Source organism: Drosophila grimshawi, unplaced genomic scaffold (genome assembly GCF_018153295.1).
Source record: "Drosophila grimshawi isolate 15287-2541.00 unplaced genomic scaffold, ASM1815329v1 contig_311, whole genome shotgun sequence".
Lineage (NCBI taxonomy): Eukaryota > Metazoa > Arthropoda > Insecta > Diptera > Drosophilidae > Drosophila > Drosophila grimshawi.
The window spans coordinates 5954668-5966508 of record NW_025063098.1 but is presented as its reverse complement, the minus strand read 5'-3'; the positions used below and the strand labels follow the sequence as shown (position 1 = coordinate 5966508).

General features: G+C 41.6%; 3 protein-coding genes across 5 annotated transcripts; 2 read left to right on the top strand and 1 right to left on the bottom strand.

Moving 5' to 3' along the window:
• Positions 1 to 366: 366 nt before the first annotated feature.
• LOC6563759 (WD repeat-containing protein 37) lies at positions 367 to 2692 on the top strand. Its single transcript, XM_001990199.2, has 3 exons — positions 367 to 755; positions 823 to 1420; positions 1487 to 2692. Exons 1-3 carry the CDS (start codon positions 593 to 595, stop codon positions 2232 to 2234), a joined length of 1509 nt encoding a protein of 502 aa, XP_001990235.1. The 5' UTR covers positions 367 to 592; the 3' UTR covers positions 2235 to 2692.
• LOC6563760 (vesicle transport through interaction with t-SNAREs homolog 1B) lies at positions 2544 to 5645 on the bottom strand. 2 transcript variants are annotated; one of them, XM_001990200.3, is made up of 4 exons: positions 5524 to 5645; positions 5166 to 5460; positions 2984 to 3209; positions 2544 to 2919 (listed from the first exon to the last, which is right to left on the bottom strand). In XM_001990200.3, the coding sequence occupies exons 3-4, from the start codon at positions 3143 to 3145 to the stop codon at positions 2710 to 2712; spliced, it is 372 nt and encodes a 123-aa protein (XP_001990236.1). In that variant the 5' UTR covers positions 3146 to 3209; positions 5166 to 5460; positions 5524 to 5645; the 3' UTR covers positions 2544 to 2709. The 2 variants fall into 2 exon arrangements, with proteins under 2 accessions (XP_001990236.1, XP_043070973.1); XM_043215038.1 differs by lacking the exons at positions 5166 to 5460; positions 5524 to 5645 and having other exon boundaries at positions 2984 to 3250.
• Positions 3716 to 11231, top strand: LOC6563761 (V-type proton ATPase 116 kDa subunit a1). Of its 2 annotated transcripts, none has more exons than XM_001990201.3 (6): positions 3716 to 3926; positions 8018 to 8161; positions 8247 to 9877; positions 9948 to 10209; positions 10284 to 10518; positions 10586 to 11231. In XM_001990201.3, the coding sequence occupies exons 2-6, from the start codon at positions 8045 to 8047 to the stop codon at positions 10852 to 10854; spliced, it is 2514 nt and encodes an 837-aa protein (XP_001990237.1). In that variant the 5' UTR covers positions 3716 to 3926; positions 8018 to 8044; the 3' UTR covers positions 10855 to 11231. The 2 variants fall into 2 exon arrangements, with proteins under 2 accessions (XP_001990237.1, XP_032593094.1); XM_032737203.2 differs by lacking the exon at positions 3716 to 3926 and adding an exon at positions 6275 to 6366.
• Positions 11232 to 11841: the final 610 nt, after the last annotated feature.

The following is an 11841-nucleotide window of genomic DNA, read 5'->3' as shown; positions in this document are numbered from 1 at the left end:
TACGTATATCAGCTGAACTTCAGCATACCTTATTTGTTTATTTTCTTGCTGTACTCTGGCAACAAATATGTAAGAACGCGACATAAATGTGTAGTAAATTTAAAAGTTTAATATTTTGGCTGCGACCATGCTTAAGGAAACCAATTTAACAAATTTAAATTCTATTAACCTGTTGTAATATTATTTCAATTCACAAAAATACAGATTAATACAGTAACTGGGTGTTTTGTGACAGATCTGCCATACATATCGGTTAATAAAGTCAGCTGGATTTTACCTAATGTTTTCAATCAGCTGTTTTTCGAAGTGTGGTAAAAGATTGCATTTCGCAAACAAATGCTTTGCAACACTGCAAAACAAAAAAATAGAAAAAGGTAGAAAAATATGCATGCAGAACAGAAACAGATACTTATAATGGGATTTAATCAATAAAGGTCGACTAGCTGCTATTAAAAGTGGACACTAATTGGATTGTTTACCAGAACACTGGTGACGGGAAACGCACGGTCGCGGTAGTCAGAAATAAATTGCCAGACGAGAAGTAATAAATACACACGAAGCACAACAAAAACACAACAACAACAACATCAGAATGAAGTCGACAACAACAGCAACAACAACAGGCAACAAATCACGGCTAACAAGTCTCACCGAGGACATAATACCGGAGGATGCATCCTATCGTGCCCGCCTCCACTACCTCTTCGCCCAGATCGAAAAGGAGTTCGATCAACTCTACTTGGAAAACCAAAATCGTAAGTAGAAAACTGTGAAAATTGTATAAAAAAAACAACTTTTATTTGCCTTTTTTATGCGATGTAGTGCAAGATAAGCTGGAAAATGCCATCGCCAATAGCAAAGACTCGCTCACTCCACATGACACACAACGCTCGGCAGCGGCTGGCGTTGCTAGCAACGTCGTCCTATCCGGCAGTGGTGGCGCCTCCTTGGCAGCCACACCGGCAACGCCATTGGCACCGTTGGGGGCTGGCGACGAAATCGGTGCTAGCCTGCTGGCAGCCGCCTCCAGCACCCACAAGAGTCTCAAAGCGAAGCTGAGCAGCGCCACCGGCAGCAAAGTGAAGGCGAGCAACAAAATTAAGGCGCAGACCAGTCGCATTGTGTCCAGCTTCAAGGCCCAGACGGTGGTCAGTACGGTGGTACGTGAATTTGGCGGTCACAAGGATGGCATATGGCAGGTGGCCGCCAAGACGGGCCAACCAATTATTGGTACAGCATCCGCTGATCATACCGCTTGCATTTGGGGCATAGAGAGTGCACGCTGCCTGTTGCAGTATCAAGGACACGTTGGTTCCGTAAACTCCATCAAGTTCCATCAGCATCGAGATCTAGTGCTGACGGGCAGTGGCGATGGCACCGCACACATCTGGCAGGCGGCAGTCAACTGGGAGGTGGCCAAGTGAGACACAAAAAAAAAAAACACCAAAATTATAATAAATCATTAATTGAAATCCTTTTTTTTTAGGAAGGGGCACTCTTCCGAGGAGGAGCTCGATGACAGCGACGGCCAGTTGGAGGATCGCGATCGTGTGGACACGTTGCGCACGCCTCTTTGTGAGTTCACTGGCCCGGGTGGCCATCTCTCTGTTGTGGTCGCTGCCGATTGGCTGTCGAGCATGGATCAGATTATCACCGGCAGTTGGGATCGCACTGCGATCCTTTGGGATGTGGAGACGGCACAGCCGCTGCAACCGCTGACCGGCCACGATCATGAGCTCACGCATGTATCCGCACATCCAGCGCAGCGTCTAGTTGTGACCGCTTCCCGAGACACCACCTTCCGCTTGTGGGACTTCCGCGATTCGATACCTGCCGTGTCCGTCTTCCAGGGACATACAGAAACTGTGACCTCCAGCGTCTTTGCACGCGACGATAAGGTCGTCTCAGGCTCAGATGATCGCACCATCAAAGTGTGGGAATTACGCAACATGCGCTCAGCCCTGGCCACTATCCGGACCGATTCATCTGTTAATCGCCTGGCCGTGTCGAGTGGAGGCATTATTGCCATACCGCACGACAACCGACAGATTCGCCTGTTCGATTTGAATGGACAGCGGGTGGCGCGTTTGCCGCGTACGAGTCGCCAGGGACATCGTCGCATGGTTTCATCGGTCGCCTGGGCGGAGGAGCCACTCCTGAATTGTGACCTATTCTCCTGCGGCTTTGATCGACGCGTCTTTGGCTGGTCCATCGTGCTGCCAAAGGATAATTGAAAATTACTCAAACGTCGAGCTGCTATGCAGTCAAGAAAAAAACAATAAGATGCTCCCATGCTGCACATAAAAGCGAATATCTCTCGAAAACATTATCAGCGCTTTGTTGATTCACCATCACAATTAAAACGCGTGTATTTACTTAAAAAGCAAATAACCATTGTATATCAAGTATTTCGTTCTTTATCCATAGCATGCAATTTGCCTCATGCCAAATAATCCCGAAATGCATATATATATATATATACGACTATATTATGATTGTTATTACTACATGTGTGTGTAGATAAGGGGCTGAGAGAATCTCCATAATTTTTAGCTGTGTTTTATTAATATCGATTATATATATGTACCATTTACAACACAATATCCTACATGTCTGAGGCATGTTCTTAACCTAGAATTGTTAGATGCAAAACAGAGATATACTAAATAAAAGTCCATATTCAATACAAATACAGGATATCTTTGGAATTTACAGATGTGCAAACTTCAGCACTAGGAGGCCAATGAGGATGGCCACCTCCAGTATAATGATTAAGATCAAAACAATCTTGTTGTAGAGCACTTCACGGCTGAGCTTGCGTATGATAATCCGCGATTTCGACAATTCCTGATCGGCGTCTTCCAGTCGCCGTGTGGTGCGCAACAACGATTCCCGTTGCTCCCCCAGTTCGCCGAGTACCTGCATTGAATTTGCATGAAAATTAGTTATGATGATGATAAAGTCAAAAGCATTCAGTATTTACCCCGGTTCCAATGGTTTCAGTCTCAATTGCGACTTGCTGTGATCGCTGAATACTTTCACTCGTGCGCTGGAGCACATCGTATGTGTTGGCCACAACCTGTTGCTGGCGGTGCTCATGATCGATGCTGCCGCTGGGCAGTTGAGTATATCCTCCGTAGGACATGTTAAGGCTTCAAACTTTTCTAAATAAGCTAAAAAAAAATCTCTTTTGTTCTTTAATTGAACAGCTGTAAACAAAAAATAAAACTAATCGATTAGCCAGCGTAAGTTATCGGCATACCACCTCCACAGCTGATTCATAGGCCAGCCCTGGTACATATACATAAATGTATTTGTATGCTAAATGTTTAAAACTAACGTATTTTGTTGCCAAGACCAGCATTTATTTTGGGAGCGACTATAATTTTAGCGCACTTATAAATTGCTGACAGAATCCAAACAAAACGTAATCAATATCAACTGGCTTATCAAATCCAGGGAATTACTATTTTGAAGCATTGTTAATTATAATTGATAGTGTCTTTTGAAAACCGTCGTATATATATACATATATATATTTAAAATATATATACAGAGCACTTGGGGGCTTGGACTTTTGTATTTCGATTTGTGATAAGAGAAAAAAATTGATCACACACATTGTACATGCTACACACACACAAGCCTACGCATATGCATATTTAGCACGCTTCGCGGCTGAGAGAGCGAGAGAGTAAGAGAGCAGTCCCGTTTGGCTTGCCGCTTGCATCAGTTAAATGCTTAACATCACAAGCAAGTGAACGCTGGTGTTGGCCAGACGTGTGTGCTTTTTGTGGCTCCGTCGAGATCATTTCATTCTTATATTCTACACAGGCGCAACTACGGGCAAAACAAGTTCTAAATTTACCGCACGTACGCTTGTCGAGTCTTTAAAGTTTATTGTGTAAAAATCCGACTGAAACAAGGTAAGCAAGAGAAATAGAAAAACAAACAAGCGAAAAATGTAGAAACAAAGCAATAAACTTAGATAAAAGCGACAGTTCAAAATAATTATATATATTTATATGTATATGTATGTATGTGTTTGACTTCAAGGTGATCTGCTGCTTGCAAATAAATAAACTATACGAATAAGGAGACATTTTTTCTGTACAATTATGAAAATTCAGCACACGTGATTCCGCTGAACAGCCTCCAGTTAAGCGATCATAAGACTATTGACAAATAACCAGCTGACGACGCCCGCTGGTGGCGGGAGAGAGACAGAGAGTATCTACATATATAGATCGTTGTGTTTGTGTATCTGTGTATCTCTGTCTCTCGAGTTACGTCGAGTTGAGCTGAGTTTTATGCAACTCGCACATCATGTGATCTGCTCTTCTTACATCTCTCAGAACATCTTTGCATTAAGCAAGAGCGTAGCCTGGGGGCTACACCCTTGGGAAAGCTCGTTCAGTCTTTTTTATTTCTCCTTAATAGTGTTAAGTAGCTATTAATTGGTAAGGGAATATCAATAAATTTCAATTGAATTGTGATTTATGAGTGGAGATCATAAAATTTTCACGAGCACCTCAATCAATCAAATTTTGATTAGAAAAATTCCGGTTCGTTTTGTATATAATTTTTGTGTGTGTGAAAGCCTCTTAAAGTCTAGACTCTAGATATTTGAAGTAGGTATTAGAATATTTTTTTTAGCGGATTAAACGCTTGCCAAGCACTCGAGTAGTTGTAGGTCCCACTTATGTAACTTTGCAGCTACAGTTATCAACGCCGGGGCGGGGCTTATGTGTCAGTTCAATAAGTCTCTTAATTTTTTACCTACCTTATCATGTTTTCTTATCACTTGCACAGACTATAGTCAGTTTTTAAATTTTAATGCAAGCATACGAAAGTGATCTCTCCAACGGTAGTTATGAAGAATGACAAACCAGCAGGAAATAGCAAAAAAAAAAACGTATAGTCAAATAAAACTTCGCACGCATACACACATGTATTCCAGTGAGCGCACAAGAGAGCGAGCGCGAGAGCACGTGAGAGAAGTAGAAGCAAAAACAAAACAAATCATAAAAAAGTTTTAACGAAACTCTGTTGTTGCCGTAGCGATATTAACTGCGACTAGCATATGCGTGCGTGAATGGGGGACGTCAAAGTCATTGGCGTTAAACACGAGTTGTTGGCTTCGTTAAAATGTAATTAAGACTCACCCGCTTCTTGCGTGTAGGCACACACACACACACGCGTATATATTCTATATGCGTATGTATTATTGCAAAGGCAAATAGAGAGACACAGAGACCAAAAACAACTCCCACACATTCCACGTCCAGTCAGACTTGTTAACGAAAATGACCAGCGAAAAGCAAACGGCAAAAGCCCCTCGCTGGCAGGCAGGCGACAGAGAGCGACGGCAACGGTGTGTTTTAGTTTAGTTGTTTTGAAGTTGAACTGGTTTGCAGTTGGTCCGGCGTTTGTTTTTTGTTCGTGTTTGGAAACTGAAAACTATTTGTATTTGTATTTTTTTTGTGGTTAGTATCGAAATACAATACTCGCATACAAACATACAAGCAATGCAACGTCGGCTGTTTGTGCAGATGTGTGTGTTCAGTTTTTATTTATTGACTTGAAAATGCATATCGTGTTTGCAGCTCAGCCTGGAAACGTTTCAAATTAATTGCAGCTTCATTAAAAACGATATGCCACTGTGAGTCAGTGTGTGTATGTGTGTGTTTGTTGGTGTTGCTTTTAGACTTGCTGGCAGTGCTGACTAAAAGAATTCGCACATGCATGCAAAAATATGCAGTGTTGCTTAACTTCAACAAGTTGATGGTGATATTAACTAGCAAAATACTTGTTAATAATTTATGAGTATTGTCCCTTATTGATTCATGTCTCATATTAGAATACATACACACTTTTAAATATATACAATAAATGTGTAATTTATAAGTAAGCGATAGAGTGAAGTGTATTTTATTTTTATTTCATTGCTTATATTGACTTACAGTCTGATAAAATGACAAGCCTTAGCTCTAGTACAGAAAAATCCACTGTCAAATATTGATTAATGAATAAGTAAATAAATGGACACTCTTATTTGCAGAGCGTATCAACTTGAAAGAAACAAACTGTTCCTAATGAAATCACCAACTAAATAAAGTCAACGATAATAGTGCAATGCTCATAAAACTTGTATTATTTTACTGCACCGCTCTATATATAGACGTGCTTCAGATAAACTAAAAACTGTAAAAAACCAAACGGTTCAGTCAAATCGGGTGACAAATAAAAAAATAAACACTCAGCACTACGGCAATCATTATGTGGGCATTGTGAGCAACAGGCGCGATAAAGAAGTCGGCAGTGGCAATTGTGTTCCAATTTAAAAGGGCTTCCATATATATGCATGTATGTGGGTATATATGCTACATATGTATGTGTGTGTGTATAGCTTGATTAGCATATTGGTCCTCGCCGCGGTATCTGCTTCGGTTTGCTATGTTTTTGGCCACCAGCCAAGAGCGGCGGCGTAAACTTTATGCACACATAAAACAACAAAAGAAGACACAAGTTCACAACTAGTTAAATGTATTCAGCATATATACATATGTGTGTACACATGAACATTTATCATTCATTCCGATGTCTATATACGTGTACACAAATTTGCATGCGCGCGCGTGTATGTGTGTGTGTGTGTATAGCTAAAGCTAATTCCTGGCCAGGCCATTAAAGTTCGATAATGGGCGACGTGTCGGGCTCTCGTCCCGTGTCCCGTGTCGTTGACTGTTTCGAGACTGATGATGTCACAATGAACCTTGGCGCGTCCCCGTCTGTCTGTGTTTACAATTCCATGTACATATATATAAATATATATATATATATATAGTTCTTTATTCAGCTAAAACAGACACCACCCACATTTCCACTCCCAACAGGCGCCTCGAGTGCAGTGCGAGCAGGTTTGATTTTCGCGCTTTAATTAAATCAAAAACATTCATCATACGCATTAGCTAAGTGCCTTCGATTTTGACAAGGCTTAGCCATAACATGTACTCTTATGTTTTGTCACAATTGTCAGTCAATTTGTTTAATTAACTCTACCTGTGCTTCCCCTCTGAGTGCGCCTTGAATTATTACATTGGCGTGGTAAGTTTCGAGATTTTCAGTGTAATGTAACCCATAATTGTATATATACAATACACATTTCCATAATTCTATTCTGTAAAATTCATTTCAAAAATAGGAAACATGTGGCTCATAGTTTCCAAGTTAATAAAGCAAGGAAATATATACTGAAAATGTTTGGTTTTCTTAGAATATTATCGTAAATCTACCTTTGTATACACATTTTACACAATTGCTCAGAAATATACGCTCTGCTTTGCGTATAAAATCTAACATTTCTGTTTATATATATAAAATATTGAGTTTAAACTCAAAGTTAAGCGCATTGAGTATGAAATTTTAGTGCATTTGACAATGTTTTTTTTTTTAATCTTAGAATTACACCTCCAGAAATAATAATGAACTCTAGAACCAAATCTTTCTAATTTTCAAGGGACAGCCGTAATTCCTTTACAACATATTCCACTACAAAAAAATAAAAGAAAGATAGAAGATTGATAAACAAATTGAGAGAAGAATTAATACTTGAATCAGTAATTCTGTGCAGATAAATACAAAACAGATTTGCTTTTCGAAAACAGCGGCGCCAACAAAAATGGCTGACTAAATGTGATGGCTGGCAAGGCGACACATGCAACATATGCTTCTCTGTAGATTTATATATGCACATATGTTTACATATGTAGATATAGACAGATATATCGTATATATCGTATACGATATGCTAGACAAAAGAAGCCGTTGGCTGTCGTGGTTGGGTCAAAACACAAACAAATAACAAAACCAATTCAAATCACTTGCCAGGCGACGACGTCTTCGTTCTGTGGCAGTTGAGTTTTTCTTATTTTTTTGAATTTTAATTGCATGTCTGCGGAATGTTCCAACTAATCCCCCACTATATATGTATGCTTTCTTTCTGTCTTTCTTGCAGGGAGCGGGAACGTGAAGAGTCGCCAAGATGGGGGATATGTTCCGCAGTGAGCAAATGGCATTATGCCAGGTGTTTATACAACCAGAGGCCGCATACACCTCTGTCTCGGAGCTGGGCGAAACCGGCTGTGTGCAATTTCGCGATGTAAGTGTGTCCACAAAACTGACTAAATTCAATAGTGAAAGTCGTCGTCATCGTTAATATCCCTTATGGGCATTCCTCCACACAGCTGAACAGCAATGTGAACGCCTTCCAACGTAAGTTCGTGACGGAGGTGCGTCGCTGCGATGAGCTGGAGCGCAAGATACGCTACATCGAGACGGAGATTAAGAAGGACGGCATTGCGCTGCCCGATATCCAGGATGACATTCCGCGTGCGCCCAATCCACGCGAGATCATCGATCTGGAGGCGCATCTGGAAAAGACCGAAACGGAAATGATTGAGCTCGCACAGAACGAGGTGAACATGAAGTCCAATTATATGGAATTGACGGAGCTGCGCAAGGTGTTGGAGAACACACAGGGCTTCTTCTCCGACCAGGAGGTGCTCAATCTGGACTCAACCAATCGCCCCGGCGGTGTCATCGATGAGGCCACTGCTCAGCATCGTGGACGCCTGGGATTCGTGGCAGGTGTTATCAATCGCGAGCGTGTCTTTGCCTTTGAGCGCATGCTGTGGCGCATCTCGCGTGGCAATGTGTTCCTCAGACGCTCCGACTTGGATGAACCCCTGAACGATCCAGCCACTGGCCATCCCATCTATAAGACCGTCTTTGTGGCCTTCTTCCAGGGCGAGCAGCTGAAGAATCGCATCAAGAAAGTCTGCACCGGCTTCCACGCTTCGCTCTATCCGTGCCCCAGTTCGCACAATGAGCGTGAGGAGATGGTCAAGAATGTGCGCACACGCCTTGAGGATCTGAAGCTGGTGCTCAGCCAGACCGAGGATCATCGTAGTCGTGTGCTGGCCACTGTCTCCAAGAATTTGCCCTCGTGGTCGATCATGGTCAAGAAGATGAAAGCCATCTATCATACGCTCAATCTGTTCAACATGGATGTGACCAAGAAGTGCCTCATCGGCGAATGCTGGGTGCCCACCAAGGATCTGCCTATTGTGCAGAAGGCATTGTCCGATGGCTCCGCTGCTGTCGGCAGCACAATTCCGTCATTCATTAACGTCATCGATACGAACGAAATGCCGCCAACCTTCAATCGGACCAACAAGTTCACACGCGGCTTCCAGAACCTGATCGACTCCTATGGCATTGCCTCGTATCGCGAGTGCAATCCGGCATTATATACTTGCATTACATTCCCCTTCCTCTTCGCCGTAATGTTCGGCGATTTGGGCCATGGTCTGATCCTGTTGTTGTTCGGCGGCTGGATGGTGGTCAGCGAGCAGAAATTGGCGCGCATCAAGAATGGTGGTGAGATCTGGAACATCTTCTTTGGCGGCCGCTACATCATTCTGCTTATGGGTCTGTTCTCATGCTACACGGGCTTCATCTATAACGATGTCTTCTCAAAGTCCATGAATATATTTGGCTCTAATTGGAAAAATCAATACAACACTTCCACCGTTCTTGCCAATGAACATCTACAGTTGGATCCAAATACAACCGCCATAGGTGTCTACCCTCTTGGCTTGGATCCCGTCTGGCAGCTGGCCGACAACAAGATCATCTTTCTCAACAGTTTTAAGATGAAGCTGTCCATCATTGTCGGTGTGCTGCACATGATCTTTGGTGTTTGCATGTCCGTCTGCAACTTTGTACATTTCAAGCGCTACTCATCCATATTCTTGGAGTTTGTGCCACAAGTCCTGTTCCTGCTGCTGCTCTTCGGCTACATGGTGTTCATGATGTAAGCTATCATCATATAAGGCCGCTTAATATCTTATCTATTATCCCATATTTGTATTCGTTAATTGCAGGTTCTTCAAATGGTTCAAATACAATCCTTACACCGATTTCACGCCCGATACACCTGCATGTGCTCCATCCGTGCTAATCATGTTCATCAATATGATGTTGTTTAAGAGAACGCCGCCATTTCCTAATTGTAATGAGTACATGTTCGAATCGCAGCCTGAGCTACAAAAGACCTTTGTCATCATTGGTCTAATTTGCATTCCTTGGATGCTGCTGGGCAAGCCGCTGTATATTTTAGCCACTCGTCGCAAGACTGTCGCACATGTAAGTCGTCGTCATATGTTCTTTGCTTAAAGTAGATTTTTATTATTTTTTATTGATGTTCAATTCTTGGGCAGGTCAAGCACAATGGCGAGTTGACAGGCAACATGGAACTGGCCGAGGGAGAGACGCCATTGCCCACTGGATCTTCTGAAAACGAGGAAGGTGCAGGTGGTGCTCACGGCCATGACGATGAACCCATGAGCGAAATTTACATTCATCAAGGCATTCACACCATCGAATATGTACTCAGTACCATCTCGCATACAGCTTCGTATCTGCGATTGTGGGCTCTGTCCTTGGCTCATGCTCGTAAGTAAATCTGTAAATTGTTATTTTGAAACTTGATTGTAATGTGCTCGTTTCTTGCTGCTCGCAGAACTGTCCGAGGTGTTGTGGAACATGGTGCTGTCGCTGGGTCTTAAGATGTCTCCCTATACCGGCGCCATTGCACTGTACGTCATTTTCGGCGCATGGTGCTTGTTCACTCTGGCAATTTTGGTCATGATGGAGGGTCTGTCCGCCTTCCTGCACACGCTGCGTCTGCACTGGGTGGAGTTCATGAGCAAGTTCTACGAGGGTATGGGCTATGTCTTCCAGCCCTTCAGCTTCAAGTCAATCATTGATGGCGAAGAAGAGGAAGGATAATTTCCACGACCCCACAAAATATATAAGTAATCAACTTATTTGTATCAGCTCGTTTATTATGTTTTTCCGTTTTGTTAATTATGTATTTTTGTTTTCTCAATACTGTCAGTATTGTGGTGCTCTTCCCACATTTACCTTCATACATTGTATTCCATCCGTTGTTGAAATACTTGCGTCTTATTCGATATGTATTCGCATAAATCGTTTCCAAGCAATAATTTGATATTCGTTACAAATAATTTTTTAATTAAAAGTCAGTTTTATAACTGTCTGTTTAAAATTTATCGTAGGGATGTTTGTGAGACTTGGGATATCCTTGATATAAATTTTAAGCAAATATTGTACTTGATAAAATAAAGCAAGAAGAGAGCAGAAAATGGATGTTTTTCTTATACCTCCAAAAGCGTAGGGGAAGTGGTCCATGTGATCTGCACGGATATAAAAGTTAAGTTCAAACGGCTGAATTAAAAACCTGGTCAAAAGCTATCCAAATCGTCTTTGTAGTTTCTGAGAAAAAAAGGATTTTGCGATTTCGACTCCAGTTTCTTAGATGAACCCATAATCCTTGAATGCAGCTTAGCAGAGTTGCTCCCTGCTATTCTAATGCACCATATCCATATAAAATATCAAAGCATTTCGCCGAATTAGAACAATTCTTTTTCTTAAATTGTCCTAGAAATACGATCAATCTTGAAAGTATGCTTCTGAACTTTTAATCGTTCCATATTTTTAATTGTTCACCCTAAAAATATATGTTATTATTTTGATTTTCTCCTAAAATTGCATCCTAAAAGTATACTTCTAAATTGTTGATTGCACCATAATTTTCATTGCTTATCCTAAAAATATATTTTGATTTTATCAGTTTCATTATTGAATATATTTTGAGCCTAAAATTGTTCTTTAATGACAAGATATGGGTATATTTTATACATATACAGTGGCTTACAGTTCATTTCGGGCAGTGTCTAGAACAAATTTTAAAGT